This window comes from Hemibagrus wyckioides, linkage group LG11, assembly GCF_019097595.1.
Source record: "Hemibagrus wyckioides isolate EC202008001 linkage group LG11, SWU_Hwy_1.0, whole genome shotgun sequence".
Lineage (NCBI taxonomy): Eukaryota > Metazoa > Chordata > Actinopteri > Siluriformes > Bagridae > Hemibagrus > Hemibagrus wyckioides.
Window position 1 is genome coordinate 16,456,015 of NC_080720.1, and position 25,667 is coordinate 16,481,681.

Below are 25,667 nucleotides of genomic sequence, written 5' to 3' on the forward strand. Positions count from 1 at the left end.
TGCTTATTGTCTTTTAAAGGAGTGGGAAGGGGTCCAAACTTTGATTTGTGTAAAAAATAAAACTTTTGAAGCATGTCCAGTTTTTTTTTTTTTGATGGAACATTCACACTTTTAGCTGTGACTCCACCCCAAAAAGAAAAGAAAAAAAAAAAAAAAATAGCATGCGGCAAATTTAGTGTACTATATTTTCTTGGAACAGTATATAACACATTTTATGCAAGTACACATGATCATACATAAACGTTTTCTTGCTTGTTAACATTTTTCTTCCTTTGTAATTAAGGTGCTGGTAAATTTCTGGTCATAAAATCTTTTTCTTTCTTTTGAAGTCTTCTGTGAAAAGACAAACATTCATGTTAATCAGTGAGTACCCTTGAGTCTTTTCCTAAATTGGGAGGAGGAACTCTAGCAGAAAATGCCAAAATGATCAAATGAACCTGTTAATTTCCCAATCTCCTGCAAGGTCCTTTGACTGAGGGAGAAAAAAAAAAACAAAGAAACAAAACTTGTTTCGGCAGAATTCGGAGTTACTGTAGTCCATCTTGTGTCCACCCAACGGATAACCAGGACAAAAACTACAGTCGCCAAGATACAACAGTGGTATCCATTGCATTTGATTTGATATTCAGTTCCACTCGGTTTGGCATCATGGCACAACTAGGTGACCTCACCTTTTGTGATGAATATCAGACAGAAAAAAAAAGGTACAGCATTCTGTAAAAAAAAAAAAAAAAAAAAAAAAAGTCTGAAAGCAGCACTTTGCATGAAAAATACTTAGTATGAAACCCCAGCAGCTATCTTTTTCCACTTTTTTAATATTTGTCTATTTTGTCCTAATCAAACCATCCAGCCACACCTCCCCTTCTCCTTCCTTGGTGGTGGTGTTGTGGTGGTGTGGTGTATGGAATGCAAGGATTGGTCAAAGGGAGAGAAAAATAAATTCTCAACAATATGAAAATAAAAAATCCTGCAGGATTCAACAACTGTGAGGGGAATAAATCCTATAACGGAGTAAAAACAATATTTCTGCAGCTTACTTTTCAAAATAGTCCCGTGCATTTCTAGTCACCAAAGCAACATTTACTAGAACCCAGTTAAAAAAAAAGAAAGAAAGAAAATAAAACCAGTCCCATATGACAGCTATACATTAGAACAAACTGTTAATGGACATGATACTGGGTTTCAGACAACCCTAAAGTCAGTTCAAACAAAGACTGAGCTAACTGCAGCACCATAAGTTCTGTGTTTGTCAAGTATTACAGAATGAATCTATACAAAAAAAAGGATGCTGAGGGATCCTAGAAACCTAGTGACAGCTGACAGATTGAATGGAATGATTTAGAGGAAGAGAGACTAAGTAAATGAATTTTACCTACTTACCCATGTCAACGAATCTAACAAACATTCTGCTTGAAGAAAATTCAGCTGTCAGTGAATGATCTTGCGAAACTGACCTGAATTGAATGAATGGGCAAATTGAAAAGTACCAAATGCTCTAACTGATCTAACAATTTCAACCTGGATACAGAGTTTGAGCACTGATTTATTTCGGCATAGGTGCGAGATTCACTTCATCACCTACTGAAGTAAATTAAAGTCTGAATGTGTTCAAAGCATGTGGGTAAATTTAAAATTACATACGATTTAACTCTTATTTCCCCCTGCCAAACTGGTTATATTTTTATTTTCACTGACTGCAAGATTATAATGAAATCCACGCCCGACTACTTATAGAACGCAGAAATGCAGGATTTTTTGGTGAAAGATAAAAAAAAAGAAAAAGAAAAAGAAAATAGGAAAACAAAGATAAAGAAAGTAAGAGGCGGTCATTACAAGAGAGGCTGAGTCCATACTCCTCTGTTTTCTGTACATCAAGTCCCCTCCCCTAACCCAGAACTTATCCACAGGATTAGCTGAGGAGGGTGACAAACAAGCACACACGCGCACACACACACTCATTCTCACATTCATACATGCTCTCAAATACAAACACGCAATGAGTCCTAGTAGGTCCCAGAATGTGTCCGTACACCTGAACCCTGCATAGGGGGCTGCTGTAAATGCCGCTGTGGGTAGTGCTGTGTTCCACTGGCTGAGAGAAGCCTGGAGCTGGCCTGCAGCACTGAGGGACTGGGGCTGCCTGCTTTTATGTTTCGCACTGTGGGTGACTGGGTTAGTCTGGACGTGTGGGAGGCCTGGCTGCTAATGGCAGTGCAGCTGTCCGAGTGGCCCTGGCCTCTGGAGGATACACTCATAGACCCTGAAAGAGTGCTGCTGTTTAACAGGCTGGCTTTATGATGGCTGTCTGAATAAAGATGTGACAGGTCCATCCCTCCAGCTCTACTATGATGGTTTAAAGTGCCCCCTGTGTGCCTGGAGTCCACTGAAGGAGGGGCTGAGGAGGAGAGCACGTCCTGGGATAGAGAAGCAGGTGTCCCCAGCCGAGAAGGATGGTAGCCCTGAACCACTGATGAAGAGGAAGGTGAAGGAGAGGAGCTGATGGAGGGATGAAAAGGAGAGGAGCTACTCTGCTGGTGGTAGGTGGAGTTTTCCAGATGTAGATCAGATTCTGCCAAATGAGGCTGCACCTAGATAAGGTCACAGATCCGACAAGTCAAACACACATGCACATAGAAAGTAAACATTTATAAAATACAAAAAAATAAATTGATACACCTCATTGAACACAGTAAAAACCATTAAATAATAGTTTTACCTGGTGTAGGTGAACAGATGGGCTGTAGCTCTGAGGACTCCTCATGGGAGAAGCCAAAGATGAACTCGGGAGAGCATACCTATCCTCTTCCAGTCCCTCTGTCCATGCACACACACATGCCAATTGCAATGATTTAATAAATACACAATTGCATACAATGAATAAGATTTGTAGTATTCAAATAAAAAGGGTAACTTAGTAATTCCATACCTATATCTTTGTCTCGGTTACTACCGTGCTCACTAGCTCCACCATCCGACCTCTTAAGGATCCGGTCCATTTTCATATTGCCCCTCAGAACACGCTCTAAAACTCCCTGCCCTTCCCTTAACCTCTCCACTGAAGTTGGTACCATCCTAAAAAAAAAATAAATAAAAATGTATCCACTATGTTTGCTCACAGTGTGTATGTACATTTCTGAACTGTAGGTGTATGCATGTTCTTACCAGTGGCTGGATGGCTGTGAGTGATTCCCCAGGGTGGTGCTGAGATCGGGAGGACTGACCTCCTCTATTTGTGGGAATGGCTGATGGGCTGGAGAGGAGAAGGAGCTGTGTGGGGAGACGGGGGGCTGCAGCAGTGAGCGTGGCCCACCAGGGGATTCAGCAGTTTGGCACAGAGAGCCAGTACGCACAGGGGTACCAATGGTGCTACCAACAGAACCTACTGGCTCAGGGTCCCGCGTTCCCTGCTTCCTTTTTCGATATTCCAGCAAAGATACCTATGTAGCGAAAATAAATAAATAACATTCACCAACTTATAGATAACCGCTGACATCTGCATCAGAGGGTTGCATGTCACACACACACATGCACAATAAATTACCAAAATATCCAGGATGTAACATGGCACCATCCATAGACTCAATGAGAATGAGAATGGTAGAACATGCAGTGTTAACCAGCACTTTGTTATATTTAACAAAACTCTGCTTATAAACTTTGTTTCAAGATGGATACCACAGTACATACAATCTCTCTCTCTTTCTCTCTCTCCCTCTCTCATACACACACATACACTTACACACGGGCAGAATTCATGAAATTTCTCAGCATATATGAACAACATATTTAGTAGAGATGCACCGAAATTTTGGCCAAAATAGTAAAAATGGAATTTTCTTTAAATGTTTAGTATTTATATGCTTATTAACTGCTTCCATTTTTCATTATCTTAAACAAAACATACAAAATGGCAATGAACAATACACTATTGCTTCATGCTACTGAAATAATTGCATACAGAGAGGATGTTTTTAATATTTATGTCATACAGATGATTGTTTTTGTACAAAAAAAGAAGAAATAAAACTGTTTTATCAGTTAAAATAACATCAGTTTGGCGAAGTTATATTTTTATTTCAGTGCATCACTAAAATGTTATTTTAAAAAAAATCAATTATTAAAACATTTTATTAAAGAACTAAGAGTGCATGACAAGTACATTTTCAACACATAAATGATGCACATGTTGCTATGTCTGTAAAAGAAACAACAATATGTAATGGGTTTATGCATGTTAAAGGGTTTTTGGGCAGTACAGATAAGGAAGGCGTACTGTATGCTAATGCAAACAATATCCACATGCACACTTCTAGATGGAGGCCATGTATATAATATTCACCATATTCTGCCCTGGCTTGAATTCACGCCTTACAGCTAGTGCCTGGTAACTAGGCAAGCCTGGCAGCTGACTAACGCCACTTCCCATGGCCCTCTGCCTTGAAAAAAGTGAAGAAGAAAAGACTTTGCAATAGTTTTTGAGGAACAAGGAATGGAACGAGAGAGAGTATGAGGGAAACAGGGAGGAAATGTCCTGATTTGACTTGACACATGAAGAGGCATCACTCCGTGAGCGATACAGTATTGAGGTTATTACTTATTATATTACACTGCCTTCTGATGATCTGTATAGATCTGATAGCTCTGTATTTGTCAATTTCTTCTACCGAGGTACTTGCCAAAACAGTTAAATTAGGGCATTTATGTTTTTTCAGCAGTCATGGGTCATCAATTTTAACTAATATTGTTTTCGGGAGATATCTGATTTGTGCCAGTACTGCAAATAGAAAATCCTTTTGACAGTTCAATGTGTGAATGTTCATGCTTTGAATTATAAGCAGCTTATAAGATTATTAACAAGTGAAATGTCTTTGACTGCAAATTTCATTGCTTAGTCCATAGTGGAGTAGCAAAATGCCAGTACAATTAAGCCTTGTTAAGTGTATGGGCTTTAATGCTCAGTAGACGAAGACATACATGGCGGTGTTTCTATTCCCCAGAATGTATTCATTTAGCAAACTGTATACAAGTGATTTGTTAATCGTCATTATAAACCCTTCCAGTGACACAACGCCTTTAAAAAGTCACTAGAAATAAAAGATAATTGGAGTAGGGATGACTTGCCTTCTTCTTCTGTGGTGGATTGCTGGTATGAGGAGGCGTGCCACTCCCAAACTGAGTCTCAGGGTACGGTGAAAAAGAACCAGACCCCGTCTCAGTAATTAAACCTTGGCCACTCACAGAGCTATAATAGGATTCAGCAGGAGAGAAGCTGCCTTCTGATTGGGAATGCCTTCTGTCAGTCACAGGACCAGTGGTCAGGTTGGCATTGAGGGGAGAGCAGGTGTAGATGAGGTTGAACTCTGTCCTAAAGACCTGCTCTCGAACCTGTGCCTCGTTTGAGCGTGGGCCCAATGAAGCATCACTGGTGTTAACAGGGGTTGGTGTGAGGCACACACCATCTCCAGAGCCAGCCAAAGATTCTGGTCCAGTCAAGGGAAAGTCATCGGATGGGGGGGCTGGACTGCCAAGACCAGATGTCACAGAAAGTTCAGGGAAGGTGGTGATCCGTGATGTATCAAAGTCTGGTCGCAAACAGGGCTGGAGAGAATTACAGAGATGGTCAGACAAGAATACATAAAGGAAACTCTGCTACTATCACTCTCAGTCTATCCAGCACACGCAAATGCACAAAAATCAACTCAATATCTGTCATACCTCTGGAGAGAGAGACTCTGGTCTGTGTACAGGAGATGCCTCAGGAGATGAGATGTTCTGTGGAAAAGAGGACGAATGATTTATTCCATTCTACTGCCAAATTCACAAGAAATACAATTATTAACATCCCTGAGAAAAAAGCAAGAGCACCTTTGTTAAAGAATATTTTTGTATTTATTCAACCCAATCTCTAGCTACCATATGACATTGTGTAAATGATGAAGGCTTCTATGGGATGTCAAATGTCAGTTATTGAAGTTTTTAAAAAAATCAGTAAAGAGGTTTTCATTATTTTTCTAGCATAAAGATTTGTATTGAAATTGTTGCAATCTCACACGAGTTAAATATAGCACATAATATTAGGTTTAAAAAAAGGCTCCAATAGTCTAATATGTCTAATTAGATGTGTTCTTACCTCAAACTGCAAAGGGGTGTTGCACCGACTGGCAGGAAGAGATGGGAGCGGGGAGTATGGTGGCACAGCACCATTCTGCCTCTCCTCCTCGGCTCCTAAATAGAGCGAGCAGGAAGAGAGGAGAGGGTGTAGCAAGCTCACAGAGGGCTCAGATGGCAGTGGAGGTGTGATGGGGGACAAAGGTCGAAGCAAAAGTTCAGAAGGTGGTGCAACAGTTTCTGACGCATACTTCGACTTCCTCTTTTTAAAGGGCGCCATTAACTCTGTGAGAAAAAAACGTGGTCAGTTGAACTACATCATGATTCTTAAGACATATTATATACAAAACCTCAAAAAGGGCCTTTTTTTTTTACCGGATCTGGAGGCCGTGCTACTGCTGTTACTTTGGTGTGAAGAGTTAGACTCCGTTCCATCCTCCATGGAAAGAGACGACATGCTCTCATCCTGTGCCTGCTTTATCCACCTCTACAAAATGAAAGTAAGCAGTGTCCTTAAGTCAGTGGCAGCAAACATTTGAGCGCTATTCAATTTTCAGCTACTAAACACCACACCGAAGATTTTTTTTTAAAATCCCAATACTACTCCTTTTGAAACCTCAATAAGCTGCCCACAATCTCAATATAAAGTCGACAATCTCACTAACCTTCTTGCATGAACCGTAGGTGGGATCAACAACAAGAGGCCGACGACGTCTCTCTGGGTTGAACGGAGAGCCAAAGCGGATGTAGTGTTTGGGTGTGGTACAAATGAGGGGTGAGTGCGAGAGGCCTGGCAGCATGTTGAGTGTAGTAGCCAGCACAGTAGGGTCTGTAGAGATGCGCAGGGGTCGCTCAATTGGCTCCTCTACACGGTCTGGGGCCTTGTCATTCAGCCACTCTGTCACCAGGTACTGAAGAGATTAAAAGTATAGCATCATGATTACATTCGAAATAATAAACACAAAAACACATTTTATAATCTGTTGCTTCGAAAGTGGATTTTATTTATATAAAAAAATCAAAGGTCTTGATTATTTAACAGCTAACAATTCTTTTATTGTTTAGATTGCTCTGAGCAGCAGCATACATAACCTGCTAGTGTCATTATTAGACAAATATTAATTCTTTCATGTAAATAATTTCAAAAAGGAAAGTGTGGTATTACTAAAAAAGAAAATCACAAATTATTAAATCATTTTAAATTATTATTATTAGAATTAGCAGAGATGGAATGTGTACTGCTTTCTAAAAGCATAGTGTAACATTCAGAGAACATTCTAGCTGACCAGTATTACTGCTACAATGGTTCTTGAAAATGAAATCCAGACTAACAATGTCGGAGAGGTAATAGAGACTAAAAATATTTTACCTTTTTTGTTTTTGGACACCTCACACCTGTCTTGCTGCCTAGTGCTGTAGATGAGACTCCACAGCTCTCTCCATCCTGAGGTTGTCCAATTCCCAGAGTGCCGTCACCAAGCCCCAGCTCGCCTGTGCCAGCTGCAGTGCCTCCCTCTTCCCCACCTGCTACTCCTGCCTCGGCTGCCTGCTGTGCTAGAAGAGCCTGCCTCTGGCGACGTGCCCGCTGGGCAGAGCTCGCCCGATTGCGGGAGATGCGGCTCTTGGGACGTGGTTTGGGACGTGCTGGAGGAGGTTTGGGAGCAATGAGGCTTGTGGCGGAAGGCTTTTCTGACTCAACTGATGCCACATGGTCCTTAAAGAGAACAACCCCACAAAAATGCTAAGTTAATGAAGATGATTAAAACTGGATAAAAGTGGAAAGCAAAGAAATTAAATGGCAAGGACTTACTGAGGCAAAAGATGTACGCCGTGTGCTAACGCCGATCAACCCTACATTCTGACCTGGGTTAGCCCCTGTAGGAGAGGAGGCCCCACCTTCTTCAAGCCCCACCCCTTCCTGCTTGAGGTCGTCAAGCCCTGCACGTTCTGTACCCTGAGAAACACGTTTACGCCTTTTTTCCAAATTCTCAAACACATGCATGATGGCCTCTGCTTTCCGGTCCTCTCGAGACTGCAGTAGAAACCACAGGTAGCAAACATTAGTTGCCCGAGAAAGCAGGAACAAATACATCATTCTTGTATTCAAGAATAAATAACTGGCTCAAGTATAAAGAAATAAAATCTACCATAGAATACTGAGTATTTGCATTTCTTGTCCTCAAATGTCATTGTCTCTCTCATGTTTGAAAGACTTGCTTTACAGATTAAAAAAAAATTATATATTTGTATTTGAGTCAAACATTATTATTTTTAATATTAAGTATCCCCCCCCATGTTAAAACTCTCCTTACCCTTCTATTAGGTATGGGTGCTCCCATTTCATCTACTTCCTCCTGGCCCTCCTCCTGTTTCACACCATCTATCAGACCCTCCTGTGGAGCCCAAACAAAAGAATCATCAAAGAGAGTAAAATATACTCGTGTCCATTACTGTATTTTTTAATCATCTCTTTTTGCAATAACAATCAGTGTCAAATGTCCAACCGTGCAGCAAGAGCATCAGTGTCAGTTCCAGAGTCGACTTTGTTATTAAGAAAATCCCAACAGGCAAAGAAAAAAAACCCCTGGATACTTACCACAAGAATCCCAGCGCATGTCAGACAACCACACAGCACCGTGCTAACAATGCACACTTTTTGGCTTTTATGCAATATGCATATATTTTTAAATTTATAAGCGAGTAACTGAGCATATAAGCTTAGTTTATATAACTGCATATTAAAATTAACACAAGTGCAAGGATTTTTGAGACACTATGCAATTCCTTTGGTTTGTTGTGACTGATGCTTAGTAACAGGCAGCGCCACCATTTTTCACCATCCAAAAAAATTTTCTGTCCTGTCCCTTTCAATTCATTTTCTGCCAGGTACATTTTGTGTGTGTTCGTTTTTACCTTTTCAGAGTTTTAGCTGAGAAGCAAAAAAAAAGTTTTCATGCACTCCTGTAATAAAAAAAATCCTACAGATAAACCTTAGATCTTGGCAGATCTATAATTCTAGCCATTATATAACCCAAAGAGCTATCCTTCAGTAGCATAAGAGGTTAGTAGGGTACTTAGGTTTACAAATAATCCATTTTTATTTGCAACTACCTCTGCTTCACTAGTTCCATGTTCCCCATGTTCGTCCAGGAGCTGATTGCTATCATCAGACACACTTCCAATCAGCCCGTTTCCCTCTAACTCTTTTCGCCTTGCCCGCCTTCTGCGAGTCTCTGCTCCAGGCAGAGTAGGTAGTGGGTTCTGTGGTGGGGGCAAAAGCGCCTCAGAGGGGTTCTGGTTGTGCTTCTGCACGGGACAGTTCTGATTGCCTTTATGACAGGCACAGTCCACCTTGTAGTTACTATCAAAAGAGATACAAAAGAATTAAAAGTATGTTTAGCGATTTAACATCAATATTCCAAGATTCCAAATAAGACAAAGAAATTAGTGTGGTAGACTTTAAACACTGACCAGCTGTTAAATTCGTAATCAAAGCCAATTGTGACCTCTGTATCTTTGGAGATTTGAGAAACAGCATAAATACACAGGTGAATCATCCCTTCTGCAATCATATGCCGCACCTGATTGTGTATGTGAAAGACAGACAGAAATCAAGACAAACTGAGGCAGGACTGGATTTCATTAGTCATGAGTTATATATTTCTGTGTGTCATATTTTATTGACTTTATCACAAATAAAGTCCCAAATTTATCTAGATCAGTGACCCTGACCAATTTGTCCCCCTTTCCACCCCACAACACTCTACTCACCTCAGCATTGGGTGTACAGGATCTCCTGATAAAGCGAGCATCATTGCCAAATGTGCGTGCGTCTACACACATTTCCACCTCGTTAAATTTGGAGTAGAACAGGACAAATGGGTAGGGCCTGCAGAAACACACACAGAAACACACAGCTACTGCAAGGCTTATACATAGTATTGCGAATTATAACAACACTTTTGTTGATCAATTAACAATTTAAAAACTATATACAGCAAAACAAAAACAAATTGCTGACCGTATACTGCATATTTCAACATTTAGAAGAAAACAGGACCATTTAGAAGGTTTAAGGACAAGTTATAACTTGGATTTATACCAATATATAAATAAAACAGTTGGTCACATGATTATTCCCTAAATTTTGAGGTGTACTCACTTTTTGAAGAAGTGCCCATTGACCTCAAACTGTTGTTTTAGCATGACTTTCCCTCTGTACTCTATGATGAGTGTGTCAGGCTCCAAGTCTCGTGCTGCTCGCAGGATTTTCCTGTGTTTCTGCACTCGTGTTACACGGCCCAGCTGTAACTACACATAGACACACGCCATTTTGTTAAACGTATGTTAGAAGATTAGTGTGTGCAAAACTGATTTTTACACAGTGAAAGTAGTGTACCTGCATCTGAGAGCTCAACACGGTGTTGTTGCAGGCCAACTCTGTGCGGTTGATGGTGTCCATAGCGAGGCCTGCAGGGTTCGGAGAGCTCTTGGTGGCAGTGTGATGGAGCTGGAGAAGTGTTTGAACATCAGCACTGTACTGATTGGCCTGAGCCTCCTCATACTGATCTGTCCACTGCCGGATACGCGTCTCCCACCCTTCAGCCGTGTTCTCATCCAACACACTTGCTTCACTGGTGGAGTTCTAAGTGAAAGAGAAGAACAGAAATGATTATATGGTGATTTTACTGTTTCATATAACAATTACACCACAATGTTTGAAAATAAAAACAGCATGGCATTTGCTGTAGAATTTAACACTACCTAATAATGTTCTTACCTTCATCCTTAAGGATTTTCTGGAACCCTCTCTAAAGGCCTACAGAAAAAAAGGTTTAAAAAGTTTATATCAATGCATGCAGTATAAATGCTGTTTCAAATACTGATCTGAACTAATCCCACCATTGTTAGCAGTATCCTGTATATGCTTGTATATATACCTTGACTTTCTTTGCTTTAGGGGCAGCTCGTGTTTTCTCCGTGCTCTTCTTCCTCTTCTTGGCTTTACTGCGTTTGACTCTATTAACGGTGAGGGTGATGCTGGTGGGTGTGTGCTGAGTGGCTGTGTATGACACTGTGGCAGCTGAGACCTCCTCATCTCCACTTTCTGTAGCACTGCTCTCTCCTACTATCAAGACAAAAATATCCAAATACATACACACACTGAGCACACTTGGAAGAAAACAGGAAGCAAAAGCTGACACTTCCATGCTTTGTTGTGCGAGTTTGTGTGTGTCCTTCTAAAGCCTACCCGACACGTTGTCTGGTTTCCGACGCTGCCCATCGAGTCCTTTCCTCCTGTCCAGACCCCTGTACACATAGATAGTTAGACTAAATGCATACTACTGCATTGCAATAGATGATATTACAGGACAAAAGTCTATTTAAAAATATTTTAATTGCTGTTTAAGTTGAGACATTTACAAAAGACTAACATTTTAGCCTGGGACAACCTGAAAGGTTTGGATCAGCAATAAAGTAGAAAATGTAAATATTTCACCATGTGATGGGTTTTTTCAGGTTGCTACATATATTTAGATGATGGTGGTAAAATATGATCATCATCATCCTCCTCACTGAGTGTGCATAAGGAGAGCCTTAAACACAGTTGTCCTTACCTGCAGCTCTCGCATTTTATGAGGTAGCGATCTGACGTCAGGCGGCACTGGCACCAGCCTGATGGCACAGCGCCCTCCTCCTCCGACGAGCTATCGCTGTCGGCTGAGTTGTCAGGGTCGTTGGTGTGGAAACGGGGTCGGGGACGGCCAAGGCCGCCATTGAGCTCCATGCGGGGAATGATGGTCTGGGAGAGTGGGGAGGCAGGAGGGGTAGGAGGGGGTGGCGCTCCATAGTTATGATCCTGACAACACACAATGGAAGACTGTTGCATCTTCAAACAATGGTGTTCAGGTATCAGAGAGAAAGAGAAAGACAGAGAGAGGACAAGACACAGAGGAAGGAAGGAGGGACAGCAAGAAGGTGGGAATGAAAAATAAAATGTTGCATTCAAAAAACATGCAGGACTTAGTTGCAGTATGGTATTTAAGCATGGTTGAAAAAACTCTGCAGTGAGCCAAGTTTTAAAATGAATGAAAATAGGCATATTGCATTAATGATACTTAGAATTACTGTGCTTATTTCATAACAGTGAAGCCCATAACAAACTTACAATTACAATGAAAAGTGCAATACAAATTCTACATATGGTTTAAGCTAAAGGAGAACACACCAGTTAAGCTGGAATACATCCAATACACATCTGCTCATTGTTATACTTTGACTAATACTCATGCCATGCAAGTGAAGCGATACTCACAGCATAGGGCAGGCCCCGGTATCCATGATTCTGTGCGCTCCCACAGCTGTGGTTTGAGTAGGTCTTCTCATTCACTGCAGGGCTCGCTTCCACTGACTCAGGACTGAGAAATTAAACAGTAAATATAAAACATTACAGAGATCATTGTAATAGTGCACGAAAAGTCCACAGAGAATGACATAACATTATTCATCATTCAAATCATGAGCTGACCACTAGGTGGCAATAACACATTAAGATAACATGTAGGAAGCCTCCCACTGTCTTTCAAACAGGAACGGTTTGCTGTTTCAGTATTACCACACAAACCAAAATAAGGCTTGGGTAGCTATTATATAACAGAGTGGGGATTATATAATAGCTCCAGGTTGCAAATCTTCATATACATATATCTGAGATTTGCTTATTTACAAGCAACCTGTCTGTTAAGACAGAAGCAGAATAAAGTCAGCTATCAAGCTATATGAGTTCCCATAAAGTATGATAAACCAGTATGGTTTGTTACAACATGCTGCATGTTTAATAAAACAGATCCATTTCAGCTAAACTAAATAAAACCACCAAGTTGTAAACAAGAGGTTACTCATTATTCCACAACATTTTACTGCTAGCTATTTTTGTCACAGGTTACAATAATCACCTAATTAACATAAACTCATTTTCATGTTATTAATTTGCAAGGGTTTTGTTTTTAAATGGTCCAACATTTGTTATCCCAGACATTTCTCTAGACTAGTTATGGCTCCATTAGCACTGCTAGCACCAAACTAGAACTTAATTCAATTTCTCCTTTCATTTCAACAATATGCCCAGAGTATAATCCATGTATGTCGCCAGTCAGTGAAAAAGACTTACTGAATATAGATGCAAAACTGAACCCTTACAAATATGTGGATACTGAAATTAGGCAGAAAGCACATACCGAATACGTTCTAATAGTGATCTTGATTATACTGAAAGAAATTTTAGCAACATGTTTATGCATGGGTTGATATTTACAGAAGTCTTCTGAAGTGCGAGTGTTTGTAAGTCAGAACAGTTTGCATTACTCACTCTGATCCGGCGGCCATGTCTGTGTAAGGTGTCTCAGGTGTGGTGACTCCCAGTGCGATTGCTATGCTCATGACTTCAAGCACAGCGCCGCAAGGGAGGGGGGAAAGGGGGAAGGGAGGGGGAATAGGGATGGAGGGACAGGGGGAAAGGAGAGGAGGGGGGGAGGGAAGAGGGAATCACGAAATCCGAATGGCAGAGACAGTCCACTCCTGAGGTGGGGTGCCGCAATGCCACTCACAGCACCTGACACACATCAGGAGACCTGGAAAAAGTAAAATAGCCAGATTTACAAAGATTGTCCAGGATCTACATCATAGTGTGTACAAAATTCAATACAACAAGTAACTTGTTACTCCTATAGTTTTTAGATTGGCTGCAACTAAAGGTAATTTTGATAACTGATTAATCAATATTTATCAGGGAATCTGCCATGGCATGACATGGCATTCAGATAAATCAGACAGCGAAATAGGTTACTTTACATTTCTAAAATTCAGACGTTTACACTTATTTGAAACTATATTTCAGTGAGCTTAACCGACCAAAGGTCTTGATCTGTGACAGGCAGAAACCTTTTCATATTTGCACCATTTTTCTTGCTTTACAACTGACTTAATTTTCAGTGCCTGATTCATTGTGACTCTTTCTGGGATTGACTCCCAGCACCTTTAATGTGAACCGAAAGCATGACAGTCATCTGACACACAACATATCCAAAAAAAAAAAAAAAAAACCCCACACAGTAGCTTTTATAAGTAACTGAAATGATGCATTTTCATCAACACTGGGTCAATTCGCAACACTACAGCATCACTACTTAGAATGTGCATAAAGCACATCCAAGACACATAAATCCATTACTAACGCAGAGTATTAATAAGAATCAAATTGGTCAAAAGAGACAAATAACAGAATAAGTGTCTGAGCTTGACTTCACAGTATTTGCTGTTTGTGAGAAAATTTCAATCATACATAGATACTTCATTTGAAGCCAGCAATGGTGTGTAATGTAGAGGGTTCTGCCACTTTAGGATGACTTTGCTTTTACTTTCCAGCATTTTCAATCAAATAGTAGTCTATATAAATAGATGCACCATTTATGGGAACATCTTGCAGGGAACATGCAAGACCAACTAACCCAGGGATGTCTAATCTTATCCACAAAGGGCTGGTTTGGTGCAGGTTTTCATTCCACTCAAGCAGGAGCCACACCTGATTCCACCTGTTTAATCAACTGATCTTGGCTTTCAATAGGCTCAGGTGCTTGGTTGGAATGAAAACCTGCACCCACACCGGCCCTTTGCGGATAAGACTGGACACCCCTGAACTAACCAATAACAACATTCATTGCCACATATTTGTATCAGGTTGTATCAGAAATGTTCCACATTTACTTAAGTCATATTTAAAGTAACAGAACTGCACATGAGAAATGTTTTTACTTTGATTGTCAGAGACACTGTCACTGGAAAGGGAACGCTTGTCCTTGACCACCTGACAGCGGTTTGAGTGATCAGATCACAAGACACATTTGACCCCATTCACAGCAGCACTAAACACTGTCCATTTGTGACTGGATCACGCAAAAAAAAATGATGTTAATAAAAAGGTTTGAAAGGGGGTAATACAAAAATTTACTTCAAGGCTATAAACAAGGGGAATACTTAATAATTCTAAGGGACAGGTGGTTAGGTCGGAAATAAAACCTATAGGGATTTAAACACCCACTATCCTTCTCACCTATTAAGTTATGAATGGTATGAAAGCTAAAAGTAAAAATGCAAAGAGCTTACTGTGAACTACAATCCAGATAACACACAGGTGCACACAATTATCCAGGTACAGCATGTATAAAGCACACACACGGGTTAGGATTACAAAGATGCAATATCTGAGCTATACAGAAGGGGGCAATACACGGATGATGCATTTGCATGGCTTTCGGTATTCGTCAAAGTGAGGCTAAGACTCAAACGTACACCATCATAAAACACCATTTTTAATATGTACGTGGCAGGATTCAATTAAATAGAAACGATTGAGTGGTGAATTATCACAATAGCTCAGGTTAAATAGTCCTTCAGCTTGACAAATTCTGGTCTCTAGTAGTCAGTTTGTCATATTACATTGTTATTATATCAGATTGGCAATTTTGGGGGAATGTATTCCCTATTGTGCCAATGCAATATACAAGTATTCCAAGAAATAAACTTAAACAGATGAGAAAGTTAAAGATAACAATGCCATATCACAAAAAAGAGCAAAAAAAAAAAAGAACTATCCAGCATGATGACCGCATTATTCTTAAACCTGTAACCCAGAAAATACTCATTCAATAGCTATTAGTTACAGCAATCTAAACACAACCAAAGTGTCTTTAAGTTTGCAGTCGATGCAGACATTTTTCACCTCTAATCAGACAACATCTTAGCACCCACATGAATGGTGTTCAGGAACACGTCCCCATAGATACAGTTGCTAATGGCCCATAGATACGGTGGACAAGGCCTCTGTTTAAGTCAGCTACTAACTCTAAAACAACCTCACAATGAAGCTGAATGGTACGTCATCCTCACTTGTCTTTTAACCTACCAGTTAGCCACCCATTTATCAAGTAGTACCACTACCAAGTTGTCTTTAAAGCTACTCATTAGGCCTGATATTTTTATTTACATTGGAAAAGATCATCAGTAGAAATGAGTTGTCAAATGAGCCGACTAGAAAGAGTTCAATTAGTTTCAGATCCAAGAAAAATTATGAAGCTGGATAAGAATCTTTTTCAATTCCGTTCATTTTTGTAGAAAGGGAAAGGACTTAATACTGGCGAATATAGCTACTGGTTTCCAAATATACATTTTGTGCTGTTTTAGGATAGGCTAGCTATGACATAATTATAATATGTCAAATATCCAGATCGGAGTTTCTGAGAATAATATTTTTCACTTAGAGTAACACTTGCTTGTGATTTCCTGCTTGACTGGTTTGATGCATACTATGATGGTACTAGTGTAGATGTTAAAAAAATATTTGTCATTTAGTTTGACACAACTATCTCCCTGTTGATTGAAGCAATGCACTTTACAATTTTGGATGTTTACATTCACATGAAGCAGAACTATTTCTATGTTCATAAATTTTCAATTGAGGTTTATGTAACTTGTTTATTTGGTGGTTGTAAAGAAACCCATCACGCTAGCCATGAATACCCTAGAATACAAATAAATGTTTCTTAAAACATGTTTAGCTGTTTGAAGTTAAATAATAAACTGGTGACTTACGGAATCATTGTCAAACATCCTAAAAAGAAGTGTCTATTAAAAATGATGGGCTAGAAGATGGCCTAGTGAAATGTCAAAACCAATTATCAACAAAACACTGTGAAAACAAGTCAAAACAAGTACATTTGTGAGAAATCCAACAAACACCACCCATCATGCAATTCTAAATGTGTGCCTAACACAAACACATCTCAAGAGGCCATTTTGGGGATGAGACAATGTCAATGTTTCAAATTAGGCACCATGCACTATACCCTTAGACCACGCACTATTCCCTTAGACCACGCACTATTCCCTTAGACCACGCACTATTCCCTTAGACCACGCACTATTCCCTTAGACCACGCACTATTCCCTTAGACGAGGCTCTACAGACTTCACAGTGAAGTGGAGGGATGGGTGAGGTTTTTGGCTTAGGAGCCATTCTTGTACCTTCTACAATCTGACGTTCCTAAAACCACGTGGTAAACCTATATTTATAGATAACATTGTCATCAGTGGGATCATTATTAAACCCTTTTGTTCGTATGAAACCTGGGCATTAATTCCGCCTCCATACTAGGGAACTAAAAACAACAACATGAAGCTTTTTTCACCATGTTATATTTTTCTTCACAAATGTAAAATAATGCTGCAACTAGAGCATATGCATATAATAGCACTCAACTACAAGAGAGTTTAACTGGAACCATTTTCACAAATCTCACTGTTGTAAACTACACAGAAGCTTCAGTTTAAAGTCAGCAGCCAGAGTTCAGACTCATGCTGCAGAATCTGATCACATCACTCTATAAGTTACACTGGCTATCTGCCAATACAATACAAACTCCTCCTCATGATGGAGCAAAGCCATGTAAGGCTTTACATATCTTAATTTCTCCTCGATAACTAGACGCCTATATTTATTCTGAGGTCCTCCAACAACAGCAGGTTGTTTTGTGCCTTAGCATCTTTATAAAACTACAGACACATCACTACATAAATGGGAGGGCTCCTATATCTGCTCTTCTGTCTAAGCCACGAGAGAAATTTTTCTGTTCTCTCTATTTGTTGTTTATCAGATGGGCATGCTATAAATAAACAATAACATTGGGTTTGTAGCAATTCTATTAAAAAAAAAAAACATGCACTCTGTATGGCATTAACGTGTTACACTGTGTGTGCTGCACTCATCCGTTTTAGAAGCGCCACATATAAATCAAGGGTGTACAGACTTAAACAGTGCATATTCTTAGTGAAGGTGTTGACTTAAACCTGGTAAACCTGTTGCTGGGCCAGATCACATGAGCCATAGTTTCCTCATGCATCTCCAATCACCAGGACTTCAAGGTAGTCAGGTTTCACTTATATTTTGAACAAAATATAAAGGACAAATTCCCTTACTAAATCATAACACAAATGCCTCCATACAACAATCTGAAACTTCAAAAGCACAAAGGGTTGTCTCTAAACCTCCATGCTTAATTATTTTTAAGCTTTCTGGTAGACAACAGCCATGGTCAGCATGGTGACGTGGTAGGTAGCACTAATGACTCACAGCTCAGGTTACCACCTCTGCAGTTTGCATTTTTCCTGTGTTTGTGTGGGTTTCAACCATGTTCTCTGGTTTACTCTCAGTGTCCAAAAACCTATACACTGGCAGAACGGCTATGCTACATTGCACCTAGTGTGGGAATAACTAAGTGCATGATGCCCTACGTTGGACTTAAGTCCTGTATGTGGTCAATTCTTCTGTCGTGTACACACTGATCCCGAGATAGACCCTAACCAGGATAAAGCGGTTACTAAAAATTAATAAATGAATAAACAGCCCTTTATACAGCTTCCTTAAAGCAGACAGGGTAAAGGCCCCACAGTTTCAGCTTGCTGGTAGCCAGGGCTTGAACTCAACTTTTTAATGGGTAGTCCAGAGCCTAAAAATCCAAGTAACCGCTATAAAGATATCCGTGAAGTCCTGATAAAAATCAAGAATTTAGACATTAATCATAACTCATTTCCCTATCCATTTCTAGCACTTGCTAAATTCCCATTTATTTTCCAGATATGTGCAATCCACAGCATTTGACTGACACCAAAGGTAAACAGGGTTACCGAGGCATTTTAGCTGAAGTGTGGGGACGAGAATGCACAACAGCATATGGACTTTCAATATGGTATAAACAAACTATTTTAGACATTGAAAATTAATTAAGGGATTTTGCATTTGCCTTTGCCTTTTGGCAGCCATTGTACACAAATATGAAAATACATTGATTACAATTAAATTTGAAACATTTCAAATTATGCAAACGTATAAAAGCCAAGTAAAAGATATGGGAGAGGGGGAAAACAGGAACACTACAGAAATGTAGGCAGCTACACCATTAAAAGTCAAATTCCCATTAAAAATACACAGAGCACAACCTAGCTCCAATATCTACCCTGATACACACACGGATGACATCATCTCTCCCAGCACAGAAAGGGGATGGAAACAAGACAACCCACACACTAAGCCAGACAGGCCCTACCCCCTACCCCAAATTCCGCTGTAATGTCCTACCCTGTCTGCACACACGCTCTCTCTACCCTTTTGGTTCTCAAATCGAGAAAAAAAATTAGGTTCAAGTATTTGACTGTTGTCTTTTACACCAGTGCACAATTTGTGCATTTTCATATGTAGAGTTTCTATCATTAGTTTTATGACAAAATGAGATCACCTGCCCTAGAGACAAAACACGCTAATGTGATTTAACTCATCTTAATGCTATTAGATTCGGTCGACTGGGGTGAAGCTTGCACGGCAGTCAACACAAGGCACTACATAACGCGCGCCTCAATCGGGCCTTTTAAAGAACAAAAAAAAAAAAGAAGAAGAAAAAGAAAACAATGGTTTGGACATTTTTCAGTGGCCATAGCTACAACACAAACATTACAGCGAGTCTCTCAAACCAAACTGCAACTCAAGAATCACAAACCTATTCAGTTATAACACAAAACAGTCACCTGAGCACAAATGATGACATCAGTCTTTCCACATCACTGACTTGTTCAAACACAAACAAGCTTCCTGCTATCTGGACAGCCATTTTGCCTCAGGGAACAATGTATAATATTTCCCTGTCTGACACAGTAGGAAGTAATAAAACAGCCAAAGGTAATATGATTTTGATGCTCTGGTTGTTTTAGAGAGATTAACAACTATTAACAAAGCTTTATTATAAAATACAGAATATTTAAAGAATGAGGAAGCAATCTTTTTTTTACTTTAAAAAGCACAATTGTGACTTTGTAATACAACGGTTTTATCTATCTGACACTTGCTCAATAGGATTCACAGATTAGTTAAGCTGCAGTCCATACAATCAGTAAGATCTTGACACGTTCACATTCCATGTGATGACAACACCCTTTAAGTCAACATGTTTTGCATAATGCCTGACTATTTCCTCTGCTAAAAAAATAACCTGCTTAGCTCTTGATTCACTATGCGGAAAGAAATAAGAGAATAAAAAAGGAAGCCAAAAACAACAACAAAAAAACATTATTAAACTTGTTTAGTTTTATTAAACACATGGGTGTGTATGTTAGAAGACAAGAAATGGGAGGCAAGGACAGGGGCTTAAATAACTTATCTTATAAATTGTTACACTATGATGGCAAATCTTTCCATTTCAGCCTACTGTTCATTAGATTGCACCAAAAGCAAATAAGAGAGGATGAGGGATGCAAATTGTCCAATGATTTTGATTCCCACCCTCTCTGAAGAATTTTTGCTCTTCACTGCACAGCACAGAGCACAGCCACGAAAACACCACCCCCACCGACCTTAAAACACAAACATATGTGCACATAGAGTCCAATCTAAGGACACAAGTCTTATGATTGGCTGAGAAAATCAGAAAATGCTCCAATCCTGAAACGGCAGAGTGGCAGGCGTCACACATCTCAGTTTTAACCCTAGCGTACTGTAGGGCAAAGCCGTAAACATCTTCGGATCGACTACTGAGCTCCAGAATGTGAGAGTGTATTGAACATACAGTGTATGGGCTTATGAATACAGTAAAAACCAGACTCTACCATATGATGAATCTGACTCACTCTCACCATTACACTGTTTTAATCATTCCTGAGAAAATGCTGTTTAGTCCACATCTGATGAGAAAAGAACAGACTTTATCATTTGGCCTCTAATCAGCCTAATTAAGCTGAAAGCCAGTCTTTCATGTCCTGCTCTTTTTTAATGACAAAAGGCATAAGTAAATAATTAGTAAATAGGCTCTGTGGATCCTGTTATCAAGCGCCTACTTGTGATTTTCCTCGTCTCTTTTCCTCTCTAAACAATCACCCCTCACCCCCTTCCTCTGTGCAGGAAACCTGTGTTTCTCTGATCGCAGTGGGCCAGTGCCTCGTGCCTTGTTTTAAACCATGGCCTAGTCCAGATTGACATGGACAGATTTGAAAATGCAGGCTTCATGTTTTGGCCACATTAGCATTTTTCATTCTACTTCCAGTTCACAATGAAACCCTGCATGCTGTACATGCACACACTGTGTCTTTAAACTATTTTCTCTATTTTTTTGACAACATAAAAAGTGCTTTCCTGCACAATGTCATTTCTATACTACACAAGGCAGTCAAACACAAGTCCAACAAAACCACCTAATGCAGAAGCCACGCAATGCTTTGCCATAAAGAATTGCATGACAATCCTACGTCTGTTTTCACACAGGAAACGCTTCCCTTATCCACAATACAACACTACAACGGCAGTTACATATTTAACCAGAAAAGATATGATGTGTAAAGGCAAGAGAGATAAGAAAAATTGCACTTTCAAATACTGTGATTGTGTTACTGGAAATCCAACTGTCCTTCTATTACGCTACAAGACGTTTATTCATAAGCTTTTGGTCCATATTATGGGGATTACATTTCCCACAGAAAGGTCAGGAAATAGCTCAAGCATGCATATGAGTATTGCAGTGTGCAGAAACAACAGAAGTGAGTAAGAGGACAAGGGAATAAGAGTGAGAACATGAAGAGACTGTAAACTGACTGCTCTGACTGAACATTCCTTCAGATCATCATGTTTCAGTGCAGAGAGGAAAAAAGAGGCCCACTTCTGGGGCAACAACAGACATGAATAAATTCAGAGCAACCTATGATATGGCTGATTTTCAAAAGCCTTTTTTAAAAACGTCAAAACTTTCAATTTTAGTTTGCTGTCACATTGCGCAACCACTGCAATTAAAAAAAAAGTCACTCAGTGAATCATTCTGAGAGAAAATGAAAAAGGCTGTAACCCTTACTGACGTGAACACCTGCCTCCAAATAGCCTTTTGTCAAGAGGTCATTATGCTTGAAGCTCAATGTCCTTGAAAGTTTGAAGAATTTGTTCAACAGAAACAGTGTAAAATACATCTCTGTTCAACTGAACAGTCTTTTGATCGGTACACTATCATTTCTAAAAAAAAAAAAAAAAACAACAAATTACTCTCAAATCTAAAAGAGGACAGAGTGAGAAACACCAAACATGGACTCTCTTACCGAACTCAACGACAAGTCTTGTTTTGCTTACATGTAAGAATTATATGAAACTTTACGCATATATATAAAATCTGGATATAGTTGGGAAAATGTACATTTGAATTGGAATCTTTTGCTCTGACTGCTTAATCTTTGGACACTTCACAAAGCATTGTGGTTTAGAGAGATAAATTGGGTGAGTGGGGCTCAGAGCTCAAATTTCACATAGTTAAAGGTAGCCAGAAAAGCAGAGAGACTAAAATAACACAGAGAAACATATTCAAAAAAGGACTGTGTGCAAACAGCGGTATTAAACAAGTGATATTGGTAATATATGGTTATTACTACATGTTTTCCAATTACACTTTTAGGTGATTACTTAAGCTGGCCTTAAACATGACACACACAAGCTCACAGATGAGCACTTATCACTGCTGTTTTTTCATGTTTAAGCATTAAAGTGTGAATTTACAAATAAAAACCACTAGGTCTAGTATTTGTCATGAAACGTGCTGTAGGTGATTTTGCTGAACACAAACGCCCTCCGTTCTCAGGTCTTGTCTAACTGCAATGGCGGCGCGCTGGTGTTGTTGCGGGGCTTTTGGGAGACATGTTATTTGTTGTGTAACAGGAACAAAAATATTTCAGGCACTGTTATGGACACCTTTTGTTCACGGTCAAGGGAAGCAGGGGTCCTGGTAATTAGCGACTAAAGTGGCTAAGCAGCAAGCCTGGCTTTACTCCATAATGTCACGAACCTACTCATTCGTCCCTCAACCGATGTATTTATTATCGGCGAAAATACCATCAGCTACAACTGCTATAACACTGCATGCTTGTTTTGTTTTTTACGTGAAGACTTACAAATAAACACGCTACATGCAATCATTTTCCAGCCATAACACGGGGTTTGGACGACAAAAATCTTCTGGGATAGCAGGCTTTTTTCGAAACTGACTAAAAATGTCAAAGCAAGTAATAATTAAACGGGAAATTCCCCGTTGGACGGAAAGAGAGGCAGCAAATCGTTAGCCAGCCATTGCAGCCAGCCTGCCCCTCTCTCTCTCTCTCTCTCTCTCTCTCCTGTCGCTTCGACTCACTTGTTGTTGAAATAAAAATGGAGGCTAAAAAAGGAAACGCGAGCTCCCCTCAGAAATACCACCCATTTCTCATGGCCGCCGAAGAGCCTGGTGGTTGGTTCATGGGGGAGGTGGGGGGTAAGATTGAAAAAAAGCAAGTCACCCTTCAAAGAGTTGGCAATGTTAGCTAAAGAAATAGAGAAAGTTCACCCCAAAAAAAAAAAAAAAAAACACCCAACCACTCCGAGTCCTTTAACCTCCCTCTAAAGTTCAGCAAGGCGAAATGAAAATAGATTTAAACTGCATCAAATCCAGCAGTGGAGTAATGACAAAACTACCAAGTGATATAAAAAATGCTATAAATACAAAATAGGAACACTTCCGGAAACGATTATGCAACAAATTCAACGAAACCTCCAGACAAGAGTGTATTAAAACAAAAATGATTAACGCATATAGATCTGGAAAAACGTCCAAAGAGGGAAAAAAAGTTACAACAACAAAATGTTGAAGACAGCGCTTCAACGAGCACAGAACCCTTTTCCCACAGATTTTACACCATTAACACACGACTTACAGGCGGAAATATAGTTAAAAAACACACACACACACACACACCACTCTTCTGACCTGGACACTAATGTTAAAAGCTAACTAGCCTTTTACAAACTCCCTGAACATCTATCAAGCTGTTTGTAACCACAAGAGAGGAGACCTGTGTCTTCATTCTCAGATGACCCAGAGTCTTAACCAATACGCTCAGCATTGTCTTTGCTCGGTTTACAGAAGCCCAGTGTGTGTCAAAAACAGGGTAAAATCGGCCAGTTTTAATGTTACAACGCTGATACACACGTGAGTCTTTCGAGCAAAGAATGAGCCAGCATTCTCCATCCAGCTAACCTAGCCAACTAAAAGGAAACTGTTCAATCTCACAGCTAGCTACTTTTACTTGGTAGCATTAAAAAAACCCGTTTCGTGATCAAAATCACAGGTAATATGCGCACAGTTCATCGTGTTGAGTGACCCTGGTGTTGTAAACATTATATACCGTTACAAAATGGCAAATAGGCTCATAATCAGTACAAACAGCAAATGTTTACATCGCCAGCTCTTGTGGAAAAAAATGCAGGTCTCGCAGCACGAGGAACTAGTCGTAATATTGGGAATATTGGTTGTAACAAACAATTTACTAGCCAGAGAGCTAGCCAAGTAGCTAACTTGGACAGTTGGTTAAGCGAACATAAACTATGGCCATGCTGAAAGAATCTGGTTTACAGTGATATAAACCAAATAATGTCAATGTTAATAGCAAACATATGAGACCCTACGAATCCTTAACACATACACAGAGCTAGAAAGCTAGCTAGCATAGCTAGCTACAGAGCTGCCAAGTTATGCTGCAACTTTTGCCTTTAGTGAGCCATAACATGATATTATCTGCAAAATACCCATGGTGGAAAAATGTAAACTTACCAAGCCCTTCATTCCAGCTCAGTTCAGGTAAAATATCCTATTGAGATAACTGGCTGTATTTAAATATTCCCACATCAAAACGAATCAGACTACGAGGCCTCTTCTTGTGACCTCGGCGTTTCCTGCAAGCTGTAAGCCGAGAGGCAGCTCCCTCTCCCGGGGTACCTTCCAAACTTCTCAATGTCCCTCACGCAGTGGCTGAAAGTTTCATAGCCTTTTCTGTTTGGGTCATAGCACTTCCTTCAAGTGTTATTTTGAATCCCCGCTGGTTGCATCCATTTATAATGTTGTTTTACAATAATTATAGTCGATATTTATTTGGGGTAGGTACAGCTCTGTGTGTTACAAGGCTGTGATTCTAGCTCAGGTCCTCAACATTTGCAGTGGCGCCCATCCCCCTCCTCACCGGCATCGACCGCGGCTGCCAGCGAAACTGACACACAACCATAACACGGGGTTTCCGTGCGGCTCGAGCAGGGGTTCAACAACCAGGCGTTCCCAGAGCCCAAGCGCAGCCCGCTAAATTGCTGTTGGTTTGAAATCTGTCAATCTGTGTGCTAAAACAAGCACAGAGATTTGATTGGATAAGAAAAGTTAAACGTGTTCGTTGACCAAGACAGGGCAGGACTTGGCTTTTTTGGGAGGGGTGGAAAGCGTAGTCAGCTTCTGCACCGCTCCGTGAGAGGGTGGACGGAGTGCATAGCGCAGACGACGAGAAAAGACCTAGTAGCTTAACGGATATTCGAAAGAAGTAAATGAGGATATTATGGGAACAGTGGTCACGTTATTACATACACACGGCGTGGAATTTTCAATTCTTTCATAAAGGGATTATTCTTTTTTCTTGTATTC

The 25,667-nt window shown here is 40.1% G+C and overlaps 1 protein-coding gene across 6 annotated transcripts; it reads right to left on the minus strand.

The window, feature by feature from the left end:
• Positions 1–720: 720 nt before the first annotated feature.
• setd5 (SET domain containing 5) lies at positions 721–25,259 on the minus strand. Of its 6 annotated transcripts, none has more exons than XM_058403137.1 (25): positions 24,816–25,259; positions 13,478–13,739; positions 12,425–12,527; positions 11,727–11,998; positions 11,360–11,418; positions 11,049–11,233; positions 10,889–10,927; positions 10,508–10,753; positions 10,271–10,419; positions 9,880–9,997; positions 9,580–9,689; positions 9,220–9,469; positions 8,421–8,501; positions 7,919–8,140; positions 7,478–7,822; positions 6,774–7,019; positions 6,484–6,595; positions 6,131–6,393; positions 5,716–5,772; positions 5,122–5,598; positions 4,340–4,432; positions 3,163–3,437; positions 2,927–3,072; positions 2,717–2,814; positions 721–2,588 (listed from the first exon to the last, which is right to left on the minus strand). In XM_058403137.1, the coding sequence occupies exons 2-25, from the start codon at positions 13,546–13,548 to the stop codon at positions 2,004–2,006; spliced, it is 4,602 nt and encodes a 1,533-aa protein (XP_058259120.1). In that variant the 5' UTR covers positions 13,549–13,739; positions 24,816–25,259; the 3' UTR covers positions 721–2,003. The 6 variants fall into 6 exon arrangements, with proteins under 6 accessions (XP_058259120.1, XP_058259119.1, XP_058259121.1 ...); XM_058403136.1 differs by having other exon boundaries at positions 11,049–11,236; positions 13,478–13,550; positions 24,816–25,258; XM_058403138.1 differs by having other exon boundaries at positions 11,049–11,236; positions 11,727–11,968; positions 24,816–25,258.
• Positions 25,260–25,667: the final 408 nt, after the last annotated feature.